This window comes from Palaemon carinicauda, chromosome 45 (assembly GCF_036898095.1).
Source record: "Palaemon carinicauda isolate YSFRI2023 chromosome 45, ASM3689809v2, whole genome shotgun sequence".
NCBI classification, from domain to species: Eukaryota; Metazoa; Arthropoda; class Malacostraca; order Decapoda; family Palaemonidae; genus Palaemon; species Palaemon carinicauda.
This window is the reverse complement of record NC_090769.1, coordinates 14,571,374-14,598,873: the sequence shown is the minus strand read 5'-3', so window position 1 is coordinate 14,598,873 and position 27,500 is coordinate 14,571,374. Positions and strand designations below refer to the sequence as shown.

The 27,500-nt window shown below is 34.0% G+C and overlaps 1 protein-coding gene across 2 annotated transcripts in view; it reads left to right on the top strand.

Annotated features, from left to right (window-relative positions):
- The window catches only part of LOC137634807 (phospholipid phosphatase 2-like), a 95,422-nt gene that overhangs the window by 53,549 nt on the left and 14,373 nt on the right, over positions 1–27,500 (top strand). For both annotated transcript variants that reach the window (XM_068367356.1, XM_068367355.1), the window contains exon 2: positions 12,894–13,870. In XM_068367356.1, the coding sequence (XP_068223457.1) occupies positions 13,810–13,870 (61 nt within the window). In that variant the 5' untranslated portion in view covers positions 12,894–13,809. The remainder of the gene's footprint in view (positions 1–12,893; positions 13,871–27,500) is intronic.

Sequence of the window (27,500 nt, the reverse complement as noted above, 5' to 3'; positions counted from 1 at the left end):
TATATACATATATATATATATATATATATATATGTATATATACATATTAAAATCACCATGCTAAGTGCTTCAGAAAATCTATTTCAACGATTCTTTTTTCAAGAAAGAAGAATTGAGGGTGGTGGAATAACGACAGGGGACGAGTGACGGACCTTTGTCCTAATAAGGAAATGGTTGAGGGGATTAACTTTCTCTCTCTCTCTCTACTCTCTTCTCTCTCTCTCTCTCTCTCAACGTTTTTCTTTTGTTCGTCTTCGCCGCCCCATCTTTAAGTCGTTTATAGCCATTTTTCTAAATTTCAATGTTTTCCTTAGTTTTTTCGTACTCTTACTATTGTATCGTGGTACCTTTGATGAACATTTGCTTTAGTCCATTCGAGCTATTCTTAAACCTCATTTAAAGTTTTAGTAAATAAATAGCAAGAGGGGCACAGTGTCTTACGCTTATCGACTATGAAATAGGAGTTAATTGACTGTCTTTAGAGATTAATGGTTCAGAATAATCCCTTTAGTTTTCCCCTATCGTTGTAAATCCGTTAAATGAAGTGAGTTTAAAATGGTTTTCACGCTGGTTAAAAAATTTGTTGGAGAGAGAGAGAGAGAGAGAGAGAGAGAGAGAGAGAGAGGGCCTGTCTTATTGAAATTAGTTAGGGTCACTTGGAATTGCGAATTTTTCATTTAAAGTTCCATGCAACGGCCTTGTTTTTTTTCCATTTATTTTCGTTCAAGTGAAAGAGGAAATAATATGGTTACTCAATTAATTTATCCCCTTACCTCTTATCATTCTATTATAAAACAAATTTAGTTTGAACATTTTCAGCGTTTAAATATTCTTTATTATATCCTAGCTTGTTTGTGTACCTGCAAGCTTTTGTTTATTGTGGTTATTTATCTTCATCTATTTAATATTTCCAACTGAATTTACCATTTTTTTTATTAGTTCTTTCGTTGAAATCTTGTATTAATTCGTTTGAATACATGTCGTTATGAAATATAATATATGATGAGTATATATTTCCTTTCATAATTCTTGCTAAACTTTTATAAAAATGAAACGCGGTAGAATATAAGTAAATAAAGGATAAGATAAGCAGACAAAAGTAATTAAAATGAAGTTAGGAAATATAAATTAAAAAATATATATTATAAAATATAAAGATTTAAAACTTTAATATGAAACTTGCAGATGGTTAAGAATTTCGAAGGACTTCATTTATTAAAAGTTATATAGAGAAGAAATGAATGTTATAACAGCACCAGTATCAAGGATAACGAATAATATCAAGTATTACTCCCAATAGCTTATAATCACAGTACAATCTGCTTAAGTAAACCTGAACCAAAAATCTAAATCATTATCATCGAATGGAGTGGCCACTTGCAATGAGGTCTTCACCCCTCATGTAATATAAAACCCCTATAGAATGAGCGATCTCTCTCTCTCTCTCTCTCTCTCTCTCTCTCTCTCTCTCATTGGATTGTTTCGCACATGTGTGGCCTGAGCGTTTATTTTTTTTTATAAGTCCTCCATTAGTCTTGTGAGATTACAGTAGGTATTTTATGTAGAGGCTACGGAGGTTTTTCTTGTGTAGAAACCTTTTGTTGAGACTTGGTTTTTTTATGAAAACAACCCCATTGTTTACAGCATTGCTAACTAAGATATAAATTAGGCAACTTGAAGTTTTGTCTGTGTTTATAGATAGTTAAAATACTTTGTATCATCCGTTATTTAAAAGGGGGAAATGTAATGCTCAGTATTTGTCTATTTTCACTTCAAAATATAAAGAGCAAGTGATATAAGTAATAGGCAATGCTTTTATACTTCACATCCCGCGTGTCACACCAGTGGAATTGATGCTCTGTTTACACTCAAGTGTGTTGCATGGGCTGATGATTCATTTTATTTGCTTTATACTTTCAGTATACATATGCATGTTTTAGGTGGCGCCATTTCAAGGCCTAGATGCTGATATATGCTAAATGCATGCGTCAAGAAAACTATTAGGATTTAACTAAATGCTTTTGGCTATCTAAAGTAATATAATTTGACTTTTCTAAGATTACGCCAATTACGATAGTAGAAATTAAAATTATAATATCGAATGATGAGGATGATGAAAATGAACGAGTATTAGTCCAGTATAACTCCGATATGTTATAGAATTATGATGCAAACAAAATAATTTACTGATTAGGTCAAATTGCTATATTGCAACTATATTGCATTCTGACGATGTAATTCTGTTGCTATATGAAAGGAAGAATTAGTTTTATGTTTCAAGACTCAAAATTAATATCCAGATTATCTTTTGTAAATTATCAAGGCTTTTAATACAATGACCACTACAACATTCTCTTCACTATACTGATAAGCTTGTCTAAGACTAATGGTAACTGTCATATCAGAATCGTATATGTATATTTTTCCCCTGTTGGAGCCCTTGGGCTAATAGCATCTTGTTTTTCCAACTAGGGTTGTAATAAAAATAATAATAATAATAATAATAATAATAATAATAATAATAATAATAATAATAATAATAACTATCGCTGCGTGAGAAAATGACGCATAAGCGGCGATAACAAAAAGTTGTGGATGAAAATGGCAAAAAATAATGGTGCAAAGAAAAAAGAGAAAAATCTTTATGCCAAAAGAGACGATTCTAATCTCTAACTTGAAACCACTTTAGGAAATGAGATGAAAATGAGTATCTGTAAAAGGATTGGAGGGAGGTTTAAGGGTTTGGTGGTGGGACGGGAGGAAGGGAGGTGATGTTTATGGCTAATTTGGGCAATTATATCATCTCCGCAGAAAAACGACAGTTGTTTGTGACAGCAAAGAGCCAAATTACGACAAATATTGATGATCATCTTCGCTAATGAAGGCGTCATTTTGAAAATTGTCTCAAGTTTAACAAAAAAGTACTACTCATTTCTTTTTCTGTCTGAACTGCCCTTGAAACCCCAGGATCTTCTTTTGATAAATTGGAGGTCGTTCCTCTTCTTTCTGTCTCAAGTTTAACAAAAAAGTAAAGCTGTTCCTATATTACTTTCAGGCCGTTTTACTACTCATTCTTTTTCTGAACTGCCCTCGAAACCCCAGGATCTTCTTTTGATAAATTGGAGGTCGTTCCTCTTCTTTCTGTTCCTTAAAAGCTTCCTCTTTGCAGATGAAAAACGTCTTCTCTCCCCCTCTGCACTTTGAGCCATATGGCTAGCGCCAAGATATCACCAAAGATAGTGTCAAGTATCTTGTCCGGACAGTATCTTCGTCTTAAGGGAATGACAGAGAGTTCTCTTTTCAGCGGTCTTTCGCTCATCATCTTCAGCCCTTACAAGGTTGTTTTGTGAATTGCACATGGCGGCGATATATGACATCTGAACTGATCTAAATCTGACCAGTTATATCAATACAGATACAGACGTCAAAAGGCCTCTGAATAAATACTCTTGGTAGGAAAGGAAAAGCTTCTGTAACCTTTCCTTACGAATCTTCGGATTGCAGTGCTTATTTAACTTTTATCTTGACTGGTTATACAGAAATGTTTTCTTCGCAGTAACTTAAACGACAATAAACAAGTTTATATTTTTCTTACTTTCCCCTTGAGACGAGACTCTTTAGGTACAAAAGTCTATATTCTTTGATAAATGGATAGGTTTCCCAGACTTTCTTTTATGTCTTAAGACCTTGTACTTAACGGAACAGCGCGTTGCAACCAGGTGCTTTTGGTATATTTTAACTTTTGCGATTTCCCAAAATCCGTCTCGAGTAGTTGAACCAAGAAACCATAGTTTTACTTTACTCAGGGGAAAGACCAATTAAAATAGGTACTCAATACCCCATTTTTTAGCATTAGATCGATGGAAATAAGGAAGAAAAGAATCGGGTGTAATGATTATAGAATTCGGTGAGGATAGTAGCACTGATTTTAAAATGATCGCTTGAAAATAAAATAAATTTATGTACAAAAGCATTGTTAAACATTTTATTTAGAATTTATTTGCTTGTACTGTTGATATTTATGTGCTCTAGCGTAAACATGACATTTATATTGAACAAATATGAACCGCACTGAATGTTTCAACTGTTTCAATACGTAATGTACTTGATAGATTTTAGGTTAGTTTTAACCGCTTGTGTGATATGTTGTTTTTTGCAATACATGAAATTGTATTATTTCTGGATGGAGGAATTGGGTTAACATCTAATCCAATGTATTAAAATTCTTGCAGTTTTTTTTTTTACTTTAAAATGTAAGCTGCTTATTGATACACACACACACACACACACACACATATATATATATATATATATATATATATATATATATATATATATATATATATATATATATATATATACACACACATACACACACGAAGACTGTGAGTGTTGTTCCTGGCGTCTATTTGGTTAGAGGGTAAAATTTAACTACTTTACTCTTCTTTAATACTGGAATAACATAAGGAAAACACAACACCAGTTGTGTCATAGAGAGTTGTTCATGCTGTTTTTTTTTGTCCCATATGTACCTGTGATTAGATTATAATAATAACAAGTCTTACAACTACACATCTGTATGATTCATAGTCTACGAAACATGACGTAAATAATTGGAAAATGAGTAATTAAAAAAAATAAATTTCTTTTGTCGTTTCCTGTCAACACAAAAATTCATATCCGGCATGCCTTTTACCTTGTGCCCTAGTCAAAGTAATTTCAACTCTGGCCACTCTAGCTAGATCTCGGCCACGCTCCTTATTACCCTAGTGACACCTTCAAGTGAGAGGACACAAAGTGATCCTCAAGTAAGGTGGACTTCGTCGGGCGATATCCCGGCACCCGTCACTCAAGTCCACCAAGGAAATGGCATAACAGTCGTCCGGATATTCAGAGCGTCATGAAGTGACCTTGGACCACGGGTCCAAAAGGCATTGTGTTTACATTGTGAAAGTTCCCAGCTCTAATTCGTGTCGATGGCTGTGTAGTCTGATCACTGACTAGAATTGAGCGTAGGTTTTGTTTGAGGCTTCTCTGGTATGTGATAGGTAATTTAATGCCTTATACTTTTAGCTTATTGTTGTTTTATCGAGGTATGATAATAATAATAATAATAATAATAATAATAATAATAATAACAATTACTATTACTATTACTATTCTTGACTCTACGGAGTTCCGTAAACGATCACAAGAGTCATGGCGTTCTTTAACCTCTCGCCTGGCTTTTCCTGCCGTCATAAGGATATTCCAAGCGATAGCCTCATCACTCGTGCTCTTCATTTTAACTTTTAGAGATTTGTATGAGCGTTTATGGTTACAAAAATGAGTAATTGCACTTTTCCCAACGCACTGAAATGAAATGAAATATTTCACACTGGTAAATTCTTTACTAAATCCAAAATTATATAAATGACACCCTTACAGAAGTTTCGTATAAATTGACACATATAGTCAAGATGTTTATTGATAACCTGTTTACACCAATTCAGGATATTGATTTAACATTGTTTGTATATTATAAAATACGGAGATCTTTTATACAAATTCAGAATATATTTCATATTGTACGTAGGTAAAATTACATTTATTTCTTAAAGAAAATAAAAAATTAAGATAAATAAGAAATTGATAAAAACGAGAAATAAGAATAAAAGTATTATACCTCATAATTTCGTTTGCTACTAATTATCATACTAATTGACAACGTTAATAACCAAATGGAATGAGGAAAATTAAAGAAATAGCAGATTTAGCACCATAGGATTAATTATGAATGTTTGATGTTTTTTTTTGATGAAACAATAATTAGCGAACGAAATTTTCACAGACTTATGGAAAATCTTTGGGCATTGTGTAAAAAGAGAAAATTAAAAGGGAATGTCATCAGCAGCGAAGCTACAGGAATAAACGGAAACTAAGGAACAATACAATAGTTTTTATTGCGGATGTTGGCAAAAGGGAATTAATTAACTTATTGGGGGCATATTTTTTGTTTGATTCTCATCTTTAATTTTTGTTGAATGAAATGTTAAGGATGAATACAGCATGGGCAAGTGAGGCAAGAAAGCCATCAGATGTAGGAATTCAAAGATATTTTAGTACATGGAAAGAGTGTTTATGAAAGTGAAGTTTTGTTCGAATGTTTCGGATTTCGTAATATATTCTTGGGAAGTGCTTATAGTATGCAAATGTGTTCATGTAATAGAAAGCTACCAGTTTGGTGTAAAATTATACAAAAATGAAAATAAAAGAATACTGCATAGTGGTGAATTCTTAGCAGAAATTAATAGGAAAAATATGCAAGATTAACCTATATCAATGAACTAGGAAAAATGTTAGAGAAAAATGGGCTTCTAATTAAGACAAAAAGAGAATTATTTAAATTAATGATAGGGATCAACACATAAACAGTAATGTTTCTAAGAGGTTTTAACATGAGGAAATACTTGTCTTCACAGATGCTTTATTCATGACCGTCGAATCTTTTACTACAATGATAATACCATGACGTCTTTGGACATCATGCTAAATCATTGTCCTAACAGAAATAAAGTCATCTCCGGGTATTAAGTTCTCAGCGTGCTTAAGTAATTAAACAATTTACCAGAGCATCGTCTTAAAGTGATGCGAATCACAGCTTACAAATGATGGAGGTTGTAGTAATCACTTTCATTTCTCCTCGAGGAATTATGTATATATATATATATATATATATATATATATATATATATATAATATATATATATGTATATATATACATATATATGTGTGTATATATATATTATATATATACATATACATATATATACAGACATCTATATATACATATATACATACAGAGAGAGAGAGAGAGAGAGAGAGAGAGAGAGAGAGAGAGAGAGAGAGAGAGAGAGAGAGAGAGAGAGAGAGAGAGAGGGGGATTGCTTATAAAGGAAAAGTTAAAGGTATTATTATAAAAAGCAAGGAAAGGAGAATGTTTGCTGTATTGAATCATTATGATATGATTTATTTTATCATATCTAAGATTTGCAGAATAAGAAGCAAACACCAGGAAACCATAAAGAAGATAACACAAATATGAAGCCACAAAGGGACATGCATTCACATTAAGCGTGTTATACATGGAAGGGAAATATGATTTATTGGACATAAATAGACTTTAATCCTGATACTGAAAGTTAAAAGTATGCTAGAAAATTTTGAAATAGAGTGATTCATCAACAGATATAGAAATAGAAGATTTAGTACATACTAAATCAAAATGGCTTAAAAGTGAAACAGAGGCGAAATGACATCCAGCAAATGAACAAAAACATCTAATGTCGATACTGAAGCTCTGCTAGACTTTAGCTAAACCTTCTGGATTTCTCGTCAGGCTTGCTTGACTCACATCCGTATTGTGTTTTATTATTTAAGGAATCGAGTTACTTCCACATGACGAACACTTGAAGCTTAATAGGATTTATTTAACTGTTTATTTTGATGTTTCACGAATCCCATGTGTTTGCATTAAACTCCATCTCCTTTTCCATGACATGGCATTTAATTACGACTTGACTTGAACCGGTGTTATATTATTTTTCTCAATAAATGTATCCCCATGATCTCGTGAACTGAAAGACTTAGTAAAACAATTATTCTTTCGTCAACAATCTTGTGAAAATTCAACAACCTCCACCCAGTGTGCGGGATGATAATCTAAGTCAGTGTTGAGTGTCAGAAGCATATTGACAGAAAATCTATTGGTGCTTCTTCAGGAGCGCGATGACTTATCTCTAACCTCTTCTCTGGTTTCTTAAACGTTAAAAAATGTGACGGTAAACAAAGTATTCGATGTCTTTTCCCCATCTGGTGGAGAACTTTTCCCTTTGACTTTTCTTCATGGTTTTCGCATCTGTTTGAAAGATGTGGCCAGAATTGCTTGCTTGGTTGTAATATGCTTTTATATATTAGATATGTAAAATTCTCATAGAAAACAAAATTGCGAGACTGGGTTTGACTGTGAATAAATCTTAGAATATTTGTAAACTGGAAGTTTTTATATGAAAAGAATTAATGTTGTCATCCTCATTAACAATTGTTATAATGATAAGAGTGAAAATATTTATTCCAAATAAGGATAGCATATAAAATAAAATCTATGTTCAGAAAATTCATAATTAGGCTAGCTAACTACGTATATTAGATTTATGACCTAATGAGCTTTCCCACGTGTTCCTTCAGTTTTCCTTAATAGTGGTAGGACCATCTCATTAAATACTTTTATTTTTAGAGAAAGTGTCATTTAAAATTTCATAATCTCATTTTGTTCCAATTGCTTTCCATCCCATGCTTATCCATCTTTTAATTTCTGTTTCATGTCCTGGGAAAACACTTACTGTCTGCTCTAAGTACATATATTCATTAACAATCTCCAGAGGCTTGTCCATAACTCTCATTTGTCTCTGCATTTTCATTGAATATTATCTTAGTGTTACTTATATTAATTTTAAGTTCTAAATTTCTGCTTTCTCTATTCAAATCTATCATCTTTTGAAATTCCTCCCATGATTCACTAAACACAACTATGTTATCTGAAAATCTTAAGTCGTTAAGGTATTCCCCATTAATATTAATTCCTACATTTATCCAATCAAAATTTGTAAAGACTTCTACAGTAGACTTGATATTGATAATTTTGGAGAGGCGTTATCCTGTGTAACACCTTTCTCAATCCGGAATTTTCTCACTATCTTTATATAGTTTTAGGATTGCTGTACTTCCTGTATAGATATCTTCAATTGTTCTAACATAAGATTCTACTATTCCTTATTTTTTGAAGGGGTTTCCCTACTGCTGATGTTTTGACAGAATAAGATTCTTTCTCGTAGTATATAAATACTATACATAGTGGTTTATCACACTGTTGATTTTTCCATTAGCTGGTTAATTACTTGATATATATATATATATATATATATATATATATATATATATATATATATATATGTATATATATATACATATATATATATGTATATATATATATATATATATATATATATATATATATATATATATATAGTGTGTGTGTGTGCGTGTACTCATGAGTTTTTAAAGGTATTCCGATGGAAAGCTAAGTAAACTTACATATATAGATTGATGTTGTTAGGAGTACATTATTACATTATCGGGTGATTTGCTAAGTCTTTGAGGCCTTATGCCATAAGGGACTTTGCATAAAGATGTGATAATTTGTGGAAGGTATTAAGATACCTAGTGTGGGTCTCTGAATCATAATATGTGGCAAAGAAGTAAAGAAATAGAATGATTTAAACTTGGCTGTCTCGAAGTTTGAAATCTTCTAAAGTACACGATTATATATTTATCGCAGCGATATTGTAATTGAAGTTTTATTATCAGTATGTAAATTTAATTTAATCCAATGCACTAGTCTTTTGAAATTTTTAAAATCTTGAAACTCACTTTTCCATCGTTAGTTTGAGTTATTCAGGATATAAATTGCTATAAAACACAACACTCCTTCCATTAGGCATTGTTTTATATGAAGTAAAGTACTTTTAGTCACTCTCAATATAGTTTCTATACCATAGAGTCTGATTATAGCACAACTTCTCAATCGATTAATGTATGTCACATTCAGCTTTTTTCACTTTTTATTTTTTTTTATATGACTGTATCTTGGCAATCACTTAATCCACACGCCTTCTTCAATGTAAAATAAACGCTATTATCCCTTTATCAATCCTTCTGTCATCTGTTTTTACTATCGCAACAAAAATCATACGAAGTATTTTCATGGTTTAAACATTCTTCTTATAACTCTCACAATCACTTTTTCACCTTCATCTTTGTACAATGGAAAAATTATTCCCTGATATGTTAATTTTTAAATTTGCTGATATCCAGTCATACCAATAAACTCTGGTTTGCCGCTTATCATCAAATTATAGCCATTTAATAAAGGCCCCACGAACAGGTTCCTTGGCAGACAAATCTTTTGAGCATTTGCCGACAGACCGGTATTATTTTTCCTGGTGAGGAGCGCAAGTTATTTATCTACCTTTGCATTTGAATCCCCAAGCCCACCACAACCACCTATGTTTTTTCCAAGCTCAGAATACAAAGGGGTATATACAATTGTGTATTTGTGTAGTTTTCAGTATTTATGTTTTTGAAATGCAATGTTAGAAATATTTCATTATATTTTTTTACATTTGTGTCTTGATCATCGGTAAATAAATTATCAAGCTGATCATAATCAATATATTTATTAGATTGATTATGGTTCTGCTAGATAAAACTGCTTACTTCTCTCTCTCTCTCTCTCTCTCTCTCTCTCTCTCTCTCTCTCTCTCTCTCTCTCTCTCTCTCTCTGATTTAGTGTCCCACAAGTTATACCTGCTGTAAAGAATACTTTCTGTGAAATGTTTATATAAACAATATCATACTTTTGTTGAAAGGCTTCTGCGTGACCAGTATCTATTTTACTGTCCATTGGGATGGATATGATTTTACTGACTGTTCTGATTGTAGATTAACTGTTGTTTATTTAGTTCCATAACGTTTCACTGACTAAATTACTTGAACATTTGTGATATATATATATATTAGGTTATTAAGATTGCAATAGTGTATTAAAAGTAAATTATATTTTTAAGAATAAGATTTAAATATATTACGTGAAAGGATTTTACAGAATTGACATGAAAAATGATAGTTGTTAACTATGCAGTGCACAGTGCATTATTTTTCACTATGTTATCTATTATTTGATCACTTTATTCATTGGTTTTACATTTCCATATGTTTCTATTCAATACTTTCCAGAAATTTTCTTTTCAATTATAATGATTCCAAGAAATTAATTAGTTACATATTGAAGAAATGACTCCCGTTGAGCGTAATTATAGTGTTCTCGTATTCGAACTTGGAATGGTACCGTCAAAATCTGTTTATCCTGATCTGCTCGTTTCCAAACAGAACAGGCTCCCATCTGTAAAGAACCGAACAAACGTTCGTCTCATAGACGGCAATAAAATTCAAATCCGGCAGACCCGGACAAGGGTCATGAATGAAACATTTTAAAAACCGAGAACGATCCCTAGAAACTGGCCAGTGAAGATTCAGTAAGAATGCCTGAGGGTCCTTCTGGCGACAGGTTTAAGGGTTGTATGCAGTGTTGCCACATCTGGGGATATATCCATAGATTTGGGGATTTTTGGTGTCTGATGGGGATATTCCGTACAAATTTCTATGAATAAGTAACAAAGATGAGTAAACCTTTATATTATTGCTATTGGTTTACTCACACTTCTATGAAGTATAGTGAGCAATTTTTATATTAATAAAGCCTACGTGAGCAGAAGAAAATATATTTGTGGATTTTTGGGTGGGTATGGGGATTTTTTACCATGAGTTTTGGGGATTTTTAGACACATCTGGCAACACTGGTTGTATTTACACCCTAAAAGTGGCCTAATAGATGGATTTTAAATTGGGGAAATAAATATTATGTTTGAATAAGGATTTCTGTATGGGGAATGCTAGTTTTAAAAGTAAATGTGCACGTGAAGAATGTTGACCCTTAGTTTAGCGACCGATGAAATATTTTCGCATGTATGCAAATGTTTTTATAACTCTTCTCAAGTGTCCAGCTGCAGACTCTCATCTTAATTTGTTGAACAAAAGTTTGTTGTTTATTAAATACCTTATATCTAATCTGGATATTAATCTTTGGCAGCAACGTTCACTTAGTTCTTTGTGCAACTAATTTTCACCTCCGAAAGATTTTTTAACATTTGGGAGTCAAAGCTCCAATTTTTAATACTTGAGCCTTATTTTAATTCCATGGGTTTACCTCTATTACAATACAAATAATAATAAAAGTGTGTGCCAAGCCCGTCCATCTGTACGCTAGGGTTAATTTTTATAAGCAATATAAATCTAATCAGATATCTTTAAAGGTCATATTTTCATGTATATATTATTCATGGGGAATTAAGAATCATAACTTTACGTACAGAAAATTAATTTTACCCGTAACTTTTGATTGATACAAAGTAGTTTTCATATACGGTATGCTGACTCTTTCAGCGAGGCCGAAGTGCTGAAGGTCGAAGTCATACTTTAAGGTCACAGACCCATAACTTTGGCCATAACCTTAACTTTTGCAATATGAGATAGAGACTTGATATTTTCAACACACAGTCCACTATCGAAGCCGATTTGCAGATTGAGGACAATACCATATATACAGGTTTTGGGTCTAATGAAAATTGAAGTTATATGGTGGCATTGGTACTCTCTCTCTCTCTCTCTCTCTCTCTCTCTCTCTCTCTCTCTCTCTCTAATTGCTTTATTTGAAACTCTTTTTATAATCATCATCGTCCTTTTAGTTAGTTGAGCAGAATAAATTGATTAGGTCAAGCTATTTTTACTCAATGTTCTAATTCTCTTTATTTCTCCTCTCGGTCTCGGTATGATTTTCTGGCCTGTTCCTATATTCAACTTTCCTTAAGGCATTTCCTCGTTCATACTATGTCTTTTTTCCGGTTTCCTCTTCTTGTCAAACATTTCCATTTCCTGCAACTAGCGTAAAGGATAAAAAAAGGGTAAATCACAGTGTGCCAATGAGCACGTCAGGAAAGATAGTTATTCTACAGGGTAAGCGGAAGGAAGGAACCGTTTATAGAAGTGGATTTTCACATGGGATCCGCCTCCTTCCTGCGTTAAGTGTTGAACGTCAGCGGTGAATCACGCATCCCCCAAAATCCTGTTCGCATTATTATGTGCACTGTTCATTAATGGCAAATCCTTGTTGTGAAACTCAACGGAGGACGTGACTCAGCAACTATGTAATACCGACAACTTTTTTTGCTCCTTTTCAGGTATCTTTTGACGTGGGGCCCTTGTAGAAGACCGTCATCGCGTCGTCTCCAGAACGTATTATTAAGGACTCAAGGAGACAAGTGTATGTGTTCGGAAGACATCGCTCGAACGTAAATTATGGCTGCAATCACTTACCCTTTTAAAGGGGCAACTTGATTATACAGTGAAGTGAAAACGAAACGCGGTGCCGCTACTCAACCGAAATATTATAAATTTATCCGTCTACTTTGGTGATCAGTAGTAGATAGTCTACTTTCTTAAAGTGTCAGTTTCCTTTTATGATGTGGTAATGTGGTAGACACACGAATAACAGTAATAGATTATCTGGTACCCCTAGTATTGACATTCCTCATTCTATAGGGACAGTTCTTAATTACAATAATCATAGAAGTAGCTTATGCCTGAGGTAAGGTCGGCCCATTAAAGGTCCCAGAGACTCCCTTAAAGGCCCAAAGGCCTCGGAGAAGCATTATATTTGGTCGTTGGATTACCTAAGATTCTTATACATGTTCTCTAATACTAAGAAAATAACCCTCTACGATACGGATTTGATTTTTAACTATGGTGTGCAGTGATGTTTATTTTCAAGCAGTGGTGAAAATATACAATTACTACGTTTGGTAAAGAGCAAATAATGAAATTGATTCATGTTTGAAATCACAAATTGGAAAAGCTCCGTTAAAGGACCGGGAAGATTGCATTCTTAGCGTCATTATCAGTGCACCCATAAAAGCTCGGTTATCAGAGGAGATAACGATAAAGTGTCTTTAGGGTTTTCACCTTCCTCGTGCCCCTAAGTAACAGTGTCTTGGGGATTTGGGAGGTAGAGAGACCGCCCAGTTTGGTGACGGAAGACGTTTAACTTTTGCCCAGCGGGGGACGGGAAAACACGACCACCGAGAGGTGCACTACAAGATGTGGAACTCGAAGAATAGAATTATCCGGATTGTGCTGGATATTGTACTGTATTTATCAAGTAAGTTTGATTGTTCAGTTTACTTAATCTTATTAATTAGCTTACTCACAAATTTGGACGGTATCATTTTATCATTTAACTTTACTGTTTGAAATAATAACATTGAGGATAAAAAATATTTTTCATCCCGTTTATTTTATACATGGGCTATAAGTTGTTTTATATATATATATATATATATATATATATATATATATATATATATATATATATATATATGTGTGTGTGTGTGTGTGTGTGTCTGTGTGTGCGTTTCTGTTCTTGCGTAAATATGCTGAATTTGTTGTTTTATGACTGCTTTTTTGCATCATAGTAATTTCGAACAAGTTATTTAAAACTATTCACATGAAACATATTCAAGACTGACGTTGTAGAGATCTCATTTGAATTTACAGAAGGTTTTATAGTACACGTAAAATAACTACCGAGTCATTGTAGGAACCGATCAGATAAAGCTACTGTAACAATTTCTTTAGCCTCTTGAGATACCAGAGACTTGGAGTGGGCTATTTGACAAAGAACGGGAGGAAGGGCTACTGAGTAAGTAAGAGAGAAATGATGTTGAAGAATCAAGAAAAGAAGCAGATTAAGAGAGCTGGGAACAGCTGAATCTTAATAAATTTCAATTACTTTTATCTAAGATACTTCACCTGTTTTATTATCGGTACCAGCAAGCTTTGATTAGTCTGGTAACTTTGAAATTGGTATAGATTAGGATTGGGGACACGATTTAAAAAAAAACTGCTTTAAATAAAAAGAAGAGCCAGCTTACAAAGTATGTGCGATTTTACTGGCACGATCTTATGACCCTACGAAAACAATTTGTGCCCGCTTAGTGCGCTACATTTATTACTGAAACATCTGTTTCCTCATATTAAAATAAATAAGTTAAACTATCACAACATTCATAGGCAGAAAACAAGAGTTAAAACAGTTCATTAAGATTATATTCTATTAGAAATTCTGGCGTGAAATTGTCCATTTGAAACTAATATATGACTGAGGGAGTCATTCATTAGTTCAGGCCTTAAAGAGTAGAATCATTTAATGAGGATTTCAAGGTGTCAGCAACATTCTCCTAGAATTCCGTGCAAAAGATATATCTTGATATCCCTTTAAAGATAATACCACATTTAGAGAGTTCGTTTTAGTGAACATTACACTTAGAACTTCTTTAAAAGGTTTCTGCATGTATATCACACCACACACAAGTTACCACTTTTAGTTTATTACACATGAAGAATGTACATAGAGAGAATACACCCAGATGATACCACTCATAGAAGCCCATGAGGTAGATAATTCCGTCAGTCTACTTTAAGGTTTTTGCACCGTACTAGCTGCACTCACTTTTTGACCTTCTACTATACCCCCTTCCCTACTTCCATCTTCCCATCTTCATGTCCAACTTCTTATATTTACTTCATACTGCAACTGCAGGGTCTTCCTCCAGCTGTTTTACACGAGTGCTGAATGACATCCTAAGCCTCAGTGAAGGGTCTTAGGATCCAAATTCATAAACCACTTCCAATCACGAAATCTAAAACCAAGGATATTACTTTTAAGAAGTTTGTGCAAGGAATAATACGCGTAGATATATCTCAAAAAGACCAATAAAAAAATATACTACTTTAAAGTTACTCCTCACTGAAGATACCTCCTTTAGACCCTGTCACATAAAGAATAAAATATTGTGAGTATTCATTAGAGAAGCATACGCAAACGATGTCATGTATGTAGAAGAATATATACAGAGGCTACCACATTCAGAAAAACCCACTCGTAGGACCAGACCTATAGAAAATTCACTACAAAGAATACCGCTTATAGGGAAGTCCACTTTGAAACTGAAAAAAAAAAAAACCTATTCACACCAGTCCTTGTTGGAGATAAGATATTATGGAAGTTCGCACGGAGGATACCACATTTAGAAAATCTTAAGCAGAGAATATTCCATTATGGTAGTGATACCATATTAAGTGTGTGGTTCATAGAGTAAGATCTGACAAAGAATGCATTATTTATAGAGAAGTTCATAGGGGCGTACAACTTTCAGAGTTGTCGCTGCTTCTAGAGAAATCTGTTCAGAGGCTATCATCATTAGGGAGATCTGTGTAGAGGATAACATATTTCCATAAGGTGGTACTTAAGATATCACATATACGGAAATTCTTTTTGAGGATTTCAAACCTAGAGGAGTTCACTTAGAGTTTACAACATAGCATACCATGTAGAAGATGCTGGTGAATTAAATGAATGAGTTCCAGAAATAGGATAACAATGTCAGACTCAGTGTACGAATACATTTAAGAAAGCTCCACACATAGGATACTAGTTTTACAATCGTGCAAAGCCCATGATACACTATAGCGATGCCTATGCAGAAATTAAAAGAATCCCCTTTTAGGAGAATTCCCGCAGATGATGCATAATTCCGATAAGTTTTCGTGGATAGAAATAGAATACACGGCTCGGAGTATCGCCCTAAGATGACTTCATTAATGGTCATGGGATGGCTGTTATATATGAACTCCACGACCTTTGGTAAATCCTTCCCACTTACTGTTGTTCAGTGTTTGTTATCATCCTTTTTGCAAGTGGTGAATGAATGATTTGAAGTTCTCTGGCATCCTGACATCGAAGGTCATTGGCGTCGTTGCAATTGGCGATAAACTCCTCGCGTAGAAGGAATGGAGCTAGTTAGCGTAGGGAAATTATTTATTTGGAATTTAAGTTAATGTAAATATATCCATAAAATCCAGGTGATATTTAACATTAAGTAAATTCTAAGCAGTAGTCTCTCTCTCTCTCTCTCTCTCTCTCTCTCTCTCTCTCTCTCTCTCTCTCTCTCTCTCTGACATACTCACGCGGCTACGCGCGCAAGAGCTAAACGAGGAAATGCCCATTGCAGAGAAAAAAAGGGGCATACGTCTCAGTTGGCTAAATGCATAAGGCTTAACACATTGAGTGAATATATATAGCATGTCTTTTTTATTATTATTAGGATAAAGTTACGAAAACTTACCTCTTATCAGTTTCCCCTGATGAACGAAGCGGATATCGACCTCACGAGAAATACATATCATTCTCTGAAATTAGTTGTAAAATAGAATAACCTTCCATTTGATCTTAACATTAAAGGCAAAAACTTAGCGAATAACCAGCGAACAAATAAATCATCGGTGTCGAGGGATGACGGTTTGAATGGCTTAAATAGCTCTCTTTAGGGTACAGCTGCAGCAGCGGTGGCAGAGTAGCTGCAACAGCAGTAGTAATAATAATGATTGCTGCAATAGTAGGAAATGTACTCCTTAGCGTAGAAGTCATGAATCCCTGTCAGAGTTGATTTAAGATTCTCGTCTTTCGTGCTGTTGGTGGTGCATTAAACGGGCCGGGGAGTAGTGGGTCTTGGGGGAAGATATAAGATACAAGGGAAGTAAAAATGAAAGTGGATTGCAGAAGGGATACGATTTGCGTTCATTGGTTTGTTATCGTTGTTCATTTTATGGGTACTGAAAAGAGAAAGCGATAAGCATAAAGCTATTTATTTTCATTCAGGTACAACCTACGTCCATTAAATGTCGAGCAAGGACGGACAAATGATTGCATCACCCTTATTTCTTAAATTTGTATTGTGTGAATTCCAACTGATTTTATTTTTCTTAAGACAATATTTGGAACGATTAATTTATCTTTTATGATAAGAATTCATCTATCATAGCATAGAATTTACATCTTATAGCAGGAAGGTATCTTTAGATTCACAACAGAGGAATTCTCCCAAAAAATGGGAAGAAAATACTTCAAGGTCTATACCCTCAGGAACATTCGTTATTGACAATACTTAGACAAAACTTAAATTCTGCCTAAATATTAATAAAGATAAAATCTATCAGCCGGTCATTAAAAAATATTATTATTAATAGTAGTGTACGCGACCCGTTAGAAATGACGGCTAAATATTTAGATATATGCACACACGAGCACACGTAGAGATTCAACCATTCTCACCCCTATCCGAGGTAGTGGGAGAGACTGAGTAGTTATACATCTGGCAATACCGCTGATCATGACCGGATATATATATATATATATATATATATATATATATATATATATATATATATGTATATATATATATATATATATATATATATATATATATATATATATATATATATATATATATATATATATATATATATATAAATCCGGACTCCTTATTATGTAGGGGAGATTCGTTATTCACTGAATTTAGAGTATCTGTTATGTCTTTACACTCAAGCATAAGTAACTGACCATAGGAGGTTGACTTCATTTATTCAGCGAGAGAGAGAGAGAGAGAGAGAGAGAGAGAGAGAGAGAGAGAGAGAGAGATTATGTTTTATGATACCGATTGGGCTATTGGAGATATAGGTTTTAGTAATTAATCACTACTCGTTCAAATTCACTGTTTCCATAATAGTCAAACGAAATTAATTTTTAACCTAACTCTTCAACTAATATTAACCAATTATTGACGTTAATAATATTAGCTTTATGATAGTGATAATTCGTAGTGATGAGATTGTATCACTGATTTACTTCACTTAAAGAACAACACCATTACTCATTCCGATCAGCTGTTATTTATTGGGCGAATGGCCGTTTGTAAACGCGATAATGGTTAAGATAATATATGAATCATGAAACTATGACTCAGATCATGATATCAAGACATTTTACCCAAGTGCTGTTGCGTAACTACTTTTCAGTCTAATCTAAAAAATACAAGATTCAAAGGTTATCGTTTACATTTAAAACGAACTTGGACTCTTGTATCAGCAGACCATAGTACACATGATCTGCATGGCGTTGGTGGATTCTGGTGCGGCCTGTGGTTACAATGGTCCCTTTCAGGGGAGAAGGGTTCCAGGGGTTTCCTTGGGGATTGCCTTGAGCGATTACATTTGTAACAATTTACGCAAGTTTTGTATGTTGGACGGTAACTCCCTAGTGTACATTATTCTCAGAAGAGGAAGCGAAGCGATTTGAGCCCGGCATTAAATAAGATACTGCATTGTTGTGTCGAATTCTTAAATAGGAAATCTAAGGACTGGTTCAGTAACCACGATTCTGGAGAAAATCTTTCCCTTCTTGGATTTCCCAGTTAGTATTTTAGGATTCTTTTTCATTCCATGAAACTGCAGTTAGGGTACCAACGAAAAAGAAATGCTTTCAATTGAATTGGGTTTTGATTGTAGATATGATTATAATATAACATGCTGGATTATATTTCCTGGCCATATTTTATTTGCAGTCCTCAATTTTTCTGTATATCGTAGTGTGTGTGCGTTTTATTTTATTCATAAACCCCTTACCTCGTCAAATACTTACTAAGAAACACTTTCAGTAATTAAAGCTACGTTACGATTACGAGTTGTATGTTGATAACAGCAGTTATTTACTGTGAAATCTATAGTTGCCCACGATGGCGATCAAAATTAACCGGAATACGTTTCAAAGTTCCCACGTGAACATAAAGAAAAATGAAGATTTTGCACCTTCATAATCCCACATATCGTTTACGCAATTATAGATTAACCGGTTTATCTTGAATTGTCTTTTTCATTAACGGCTTATTTTCTTGCTCCAGCGAAACATCCCGCCTCTCGCAGACGACTCAAGGTCAGTGATCACGCCCTCAAGGTGTATGATTACTTCCCGCCTGAGGAAGGCGACGTGTCTAGGATTTCCGAGGATTACCAAAACCAAAGCTGTTAGTGGGGCAACAGCAACAACAGAATTAATAATAATAATAATAATAATAATAATAGTTGATTACAACAACAATGATGATAGTAACGATGTTGTTATCACATACATGGTACGCTCAGGCTTCGTTTTATTTGACATAAGGTTCATTTTATGGTCACAAAGATGATTTTTGGATTGCTAGAAAGACAGATTTTCAGCCTTTATTGTAGTATTTAAATTTTATGAATAATGACAGAATTGTCTGAGTCGTGCTATATTGTAAATGTTTATCTCGTTTCTAATTCCATTTCCAATCAGTTGAGATGATTTGTGTTTTAGAAATGATTGAAGGGATGTTTTATGCTAAAAACTTTGTATAAGAATTTAGCTATTTAATTCATGACAATTCTAAGGAAGACATATTTTAAAGACAAATGCGTTTTCGCATAAGGTAGTGAGTACTTAGCTCTCTCTCTCTCTCTCTCTCTCTCTCTCTCTCTCTCTCTCTCTCTCTCTCGTTATGACTTTGATTCACAATGAATTTATCTTTGAAACCAATAACCCATGCTAAATATAATATCGCACGTATCTTGTGACGTCATATGGGATTACTGCAAATATGTATATCCTCCTTTAATAGCCGTCATACTTCAATCATGGAACTCTTCGTTTTCTTCTATTTCATTCTTGCTTCCATCTTCCGGTGTTGCATCTTTATGGATTAGATCTCTCTTTGTTTCCCAACCAGGTCGGGGCTAAATACAAACATCAAGTTGTTAGTAACAAGGTTTAGATAATAAATACTTTGAAAATCATGTAGATGCGGATTATGCCGCAACGATTAATTCTTCGCTTGGTTTAGCTTAAACATATATCTTAGATTATCCTGTGACAAATAACATTCTCAAGTTTCCTTAAAGGTTGTTATTTGGTTCTATCCTAGACCCAATATTTGGAACACTGGCATGTTATCGTCGGAAAAAAAAGCTTACTTTTCACAAAACTTTTGATTTAACCGATTCCACGATTTGCATTTCTTCAGCATATGGTTTGTCTGGACTTTTTTCTTTCTTTTTTTTTATTTTGATCTTAGGATTCTTAAACAGGAAAAATATTTTTTTTGTTTCAAATTCAACCTTCTAAGCTTCACTGAATGATATCACTGTACTTGAAAGTGCTAAGTTGAAGTGTTCTAAGTTCATTCGTCAATATTCCTTCATTTTCCTAATAGTGAAAATATGTTTTATAGCTTTGAAATATTTATAGTATTTTTCCAGCAACTTCGTACATCAAGTTGAAGATAACAAAAGTTTGGTTGAAAAGAAAAAACATTTCAATAAAAATGTTGACTGTAAAATGAAGAATTCTGAGAAATGTTGAGTTCCACGATATTATTTTTCCTCAAGTGAGTCGTATTCCATTAAAAGATTGTATTATTATTATTATTATCATCATCATCATCATCATCATCATCATCATCATCATCATCATCATCATTATTATTATTATTATTATTATAATTATTATTATTATTATTTAAATATAATTCTCATGAGCCCCCCAAAAATCTTCGTGCATCTAGTGAGCCACTTATCCTTCCCAGAAATGAGAGAAGGAATTTATTCCATTGAAATTCGTCTTCATGATCCTGGGGTAAAGTGTTGCATAATTTGTCGTTTTATGGTTTCTTTAAAAACCTTAATAGCCAACAGTATCAGCGCCAACAAACAAAGCATATGCAGATAGTAACGCTTATTTTAATGTTTATGTATTTTCGTGTTTGTCGTGACCACATAAACATGAAATTACTTTAGATAATTAATTAGTGTATGTTTAAGTCTCATGTTTACTCTTAATTACTGCAGTAAAGAAACCAGATAAATTTCAACAAAATAATTTCGTACGTAAAAAAAAATGTGAAAAAGAAATAAATAAAACATGATGTTGTATTTGAACGGAAAATGATGCGGGGAATAAAGATTGTTTATAAAAGCAACGAATAGAATGTAGTTCTTAGAAAAAAAAGTTGCTTGTGTAGTCAGTTCATTAAACCGTGGTCCCCTAAAAGGAATAGAACGCCCCAGGACAAGCGGGGTCCTTGACTAGCTGACCCGGAGGGGGCGAAGAAGTTAGTATTATCATTATTGGTGTATTTATTATTTATATTGCATAGTATTTGGTAGTAAAATGTGAATACTATACGTTTTCCACACTATTAATCTATATAGTCAACATACCAATTGCTATAAATTTCACCATGTATATTGCAGACGATAAGAAAACATCTTCAGTTGTCTCCTCTAAGATGTTGCGAAACAGACTTGGATATGCATTTCTTTTAGTAGATGTACATGCTATAATGTATACCGCAAGTAGTGTAGTGTTTTCGTTATTCGAGCTCTATTCATGCCTCATAATGGTTCTTGTTGATCTTTTGTTAAACATTTGAAACCATGAGAAATTTAACCTGAGTTCTATATATGTATATGGAACATTTTAAATTTTAATAGAAATTATATAACAATGCTTAAATCTCTCGCTCTCTCAAAGGCCAGTGCCTTATGAGAATTTTAACCTTGATGAACTCTTCCAATCTTTGAATAGCTCGAAATTCATGCCCTTGTCCTAATACATCTTATTCGGTGGTTATTGGTGGTATCGGATTATTTTATTATTATTATTATTATTATTATTATTATTATTATTATTATTATTATTATTATTATTACTTACTAAGCTACAACCCTAGTTGGAAAAGCAAGATGCTATAAGCCCGAGGGCTCCAACAGGGAATATAGCCCAGTGAGGAAAGGAAATAAGGAAACTACAAGAGAAGTAATTAACAGTTAAAATAAAACAAGTGCTAGCATTGATGATAGTATATCTTATATCATACCACCTTATACACATTATGTTGCTGTATATTGGTATTCATCTATAAGATATCGGTATTACCTGTAATCGTTATTTATCTCAATATAGTAAAAAAAATCTCTCGCCTTTGGGATAGATAATTCAGTAAAATGATAAGATACAGAATGAAACTTCCTTGAACGAAATATCCCCTTTAAATGTTCGCTGCATATTGGCACGTGTTTCGCTTATATTAATTGCCAAAGACAAATCTAATGGAGATCATGACGTGTCATCGTTCCATGAGACTTTTAAGGGAGATCAATCTTTATATGAAGGTTTAAATTAGGCACTAAGAGAACAATAATCATAATTTATTAGGGAGCGCCTTGCCATCTGGATCCAAGTTCGATTAAACCACGTTAAGTAGCTGGTAATGTCACCTGTTGCGTAAGGAGGTTTCCGAGTCTCAACAATGTAACTATGTCTATGCTTGGTTTTTATCTTCTTCACCCAAGGGGTTAACTACTGCACTGTAATTGTTCAGTGGCTACTTTCTTCTTGGTAAGGGTAGAAGAGACTCTTTAGCTATGGTAAGCAGCTCTTCTAGGAGAAGGACACTCCAAAATGAATCCATTGTTCTCTAGTCTTGGGTAGTGCCATAGCCTCTGTACCATGATCTTCCATTGTCTTGGGTAGTGCCATAGCCTCTGTACCATGGTCTTTCACTCTCTTGGGTTAGAGTTCTCTTGCTTGAGGAGACACTTGGGCACACTATTCTATTTAATTTCTCTTCTTATTGTTTTGTCAAAATTTATATATTTTATATAGGAAATGCTTATTTTAATGTTGTTACTGTTCTTACAATATTTTATTTTTCCGTGTTTCCTTCCCTCACTGGGCTATTTTCCCTGTTGGAGCCCCTGGGCTTATAGCATCCTGCTTTTCCAATTATGGTTGTAGATTAGCAAGCAATGATAATAATAGTAATGATAATAATGATAATGACGGGAATCGCTTTAAAGGCAGCTCATGAATGACACAGGCAAGGGACAGTGATATTGCCTTATCGAGCAGGACAATCCCCTAGAACATATGTACATATGATCAGCGCCCAAACCCCCTCCATCCAAGCTAGGACCAAGGAGGGCCAGGCAATGGCTGCTTATGTCTCAGCTGATAGACCTATAGGCTCCCCCAAAACCCCCCATTCTTAGCTCACAAGATTGGTGAGGTTGCAGCGACCAAAGAAATTAACAAGTTTGAACGGGACTTGAACCCCAGTCTGGTGTTCACCAGTTAGGGACCTTACCACATTGGCCACTACAATGGATCCTAATAAGGACGCCAGCATTTTTTATATTTCTTAATGCATGAAACATACAACTCAAGTGATTGTATTGCATGGGTATTTATTTACAACCTTGTAGGAAATAGAATATGTAAGAATAAATTTGAAAGCGCTGATTCCGGAAGTTCACTATTTTTGAGGAATGTTGGGCGAGTTTTACACGTTAGGAAAAATCTTTTATTACATTGCGTTAAAAAAACCGGAATTTCTTTATAAAATGCGTAACGATAGAAATGCATTACACAAAATGTAACAATATTGTATAAAGGAAATATTTCTTGACTTGATAATAGCAGAGGTTGCCTTATATTAATGGTAAACGTACTAGTGGAAAATAACTTCAAATACACCTGTTACTAGTTCATGAAAAATTAAATTTGGTTACGATATATCATGAGCAAAAAGCTAAACCGGTTTTCAGCTTTGATTTAACTGCTGAAGAGATTTCATTGTAATTAGGATAATTATCTCTGAATTAGAAGAACAATGATCATATGCGAATTAGATGTATGCAGTTCGAGTTAACACGAGGGTTTTGCTTGAACTTAAAAGAATTTTCAGAACGCCCATATATATTGAGTGGTTTGATATGTTTAGTAGTATTGGTCTTTATCATAAGAATTGGTCTTGATTTTTCACATTTTCTTCCCTTTAATTTTTCAGTAAGTTTATAACGCCGTGTTCATTGTGTATTTGTTATGATTTATTATCGATTTGCTTGCATTTATTATCAACTTTTTCTAAATCGGCAAATTCTGAGTTTCTGTGCATTTCTATACCTAGGGCTTGTAGCATCTTGCCTTTCCAACTAGGGTTGTAGCTTAGCGAGTAATAGCAATAATAATATTTATCATAAATCATCCACTCAGAAATGCACACTAATTGAGAGGGTCCTGCTAATTAATTTCCTGACAGAGTTCATACGATGTTATCAGAGTAGCTTTGACATGTTACTGTTTTGGAGAGAGAGAGAGAGAGAGAGAGAGAGAGAGAGAGAGAGAGAGAGAGAGAGAGAGAGAGAGATAATTTCTGTTGAGTTATGCAATGACTGTCACTCACATTTCGTTGTCTATTATTCAGTGGTATCTAAACATTCTTTTAAAGTGTACAAAAAGGAAGAAGAGTACGAAAGGAAATAAAAACATTAATTGTATTATGATTATGAATACCTGTCTTTTTCAGAATAAAACTTAGCTGTGTCTCTGTCAATCTGATTATATTGATATTTTAAGGAAACCTTGAGCAGTTCTTGCCAACTTTTCAATAAAAGCTTAGAAAAAACAAATGAAACACAAGCAAAAAGGCTGTATTGAAGTGTAAAACTAAACCCTATTAATAATCCCGTCCATGCAAGAAAAGAATACATAATAACGTAAATAAATACGACCTTTGAATGCGATTATACGAAATTATGTGCAAACGAATTTTCTGAAAGATAATTTGGTTGGAACTTTCATCTGTCAGGTAAAAGATATCGTATACGTGGTAGGCTTAACCTAAGGTTTGGCTAATGCTTCAAAGCAACACGTACTTATTATTTCTGCGTGTGTGTGCATGTCCAATTACTTTGGTAATTTTTACGTAGCTAATAGAAATAAAGGCTAGCATTTAAATAGAATTCGTTTTTTTTGGGTACATATATTTATTTTAGTGACCTTTAGGTAGACTAAATATTTACAAGGCAACAATAATTTAATATTTTTCGAAGAAAATGTACCTTAGTCGTGCAAGGTCAGCCGAATGGCAACCGTCCTGTGACAGAGTTATCAAAAAACTGACCCTGCTATCACCGCCTAATTGCGAAAAGTCCAAAGTTCTATTAAAGTTCTTTATCTGAATGAAACTCAGTGACATCTAATAATAATGGTGGCTCTTTTCGACAAATAAACAGCGTTTCAATCCCGGGATCTGGGAGGTTTAAAATAGGCTGTGGGGTATGTGGGTACGAAGTGGCAAGAGGACAACGAAAGGTGAGCAGGATAGGTGGGCATGAGGGCATTGTTTATTCAGTGCCCAGAGGGGAAAGGCCCTGTTAACCTAGTCCGGGATATCCGGTGACGAGGAGATTGTTATAAGGCTTCAATAAGTGGAAGGGGGCTTCGCTCCCTTGTACCCAGTTGCACTCTCCTCGACGCAAGGGATTTGCACATAAACATCTAATAGTGAAGCGCAATACATGCCGATCAAAAACACTTCTCTCGTTTGTGACCTTAGAGCTCCACTTTGCATTTGTGTTTATCCGCTTAACTACATTTAGCTTAAACGCTCATTCATTGCGGTTTTGTCTATTTATGGACATTAGGTCGCGGATTTACTGTGGCGTTCGTGCGGTCATGAATGGGTCTATTTCTTTGCAGTGACTAAGAAGTTGATAGTGTTTTATAAGGCAAGGAATGTAATTAAATAATGTTGCTTGTCTTTTGCAATGGATGACAAACCTCCGTTACACATTTTCCTAAAACATTAATATCGTCATTTCTAAATTCGTCTCTTATTAGACAAGGCAAATAGAACGAAACATTGCCACAAAGAAAATAGGTCTTCACATGCCAATCTCTCACTCTCTCTCTCTCTCTCTCTCTCTCTCTCTCTCTCTCTCTCTCTCTCTCTCTCTCTCTCTCTCTCTCTCTCTGTAGATGCTTTGTTTCATGCCTCTTTGTAGTAGTGATTTTGTTAACTTTTTTCTTCTTGTAATTTCATAACCTCTTTTTTTTATTGTAGTTAAGCTGTAAAGGCTTTAGTTTTGCAAGAATCGTTATTTAGGATTCCAATGCCTATTGTGACACATAGCTTACTTTGTTTGTTTGTGTGTGTCCTCTACATTCTCGACTGTGACCATAGTCAGTCATCCGTTTACGATGTCCTCATTTGGTCACTGCGTACACAGTTTAAGGGGATCTCTCTCTCTCTCTCTCTCTCTCTCTCTCTCTCTCTCTCTCTCTCTCTCTCTCTCTCTCTCAGGCTACAAGTATAGAACATACACAACTAGATAACCTCCTTTTAGTTAAGAAGATACGCTTATGATATTTCATTTGAATATAGTACATCGAATTATCTTCATGTCTTATATGCCGAATGGAAGGATCAAATTGTTATGTTTACATTTTATCTAATCTTTGAATTTTCTGATAGGGTCAACCACTTTTTTATTTTTTTACATACAGTACGAAGAATTCTTCCTTCTATGGATGTAAAAATTTCTATTCATGCGCATTCTATTAAGGCGTGTAAGGAAAATTAATTTAACGACATGAATAAGCATCCACTATGGTCTCACTCCATTTAATTTAAGAGAAATAAAAGGATAAATAAATATCAGAAATACTGTTTGCTTAACAATCGTAATGCAATAGATTGAATGCTTTTAACCCCTACTTTTGTAGTTGTTAGGAAAGTGTTTTTAACTATCTGTGTGCCATAGTTGATATATCTTAAGTATGCATTTCATTTCCTATGTCCTTAAATAAAAAGAAAAAAAAAAATACCAGATAGTACTTCGTAGTACTGAGTAATAGTAATGCATTGGGTAACATCACGGTTTGTATCCGGATTAGTGCATCTCAAATCACTATCTTAGGCTAGAAAACCTCTTCAGTATCCCTTCGAATTCCAAAAATAAAATAAAATCACATTGCAAGGCAAATTCTTAATAAGATCCGTGAAGACATGCACATATTGAACTCACGTTGT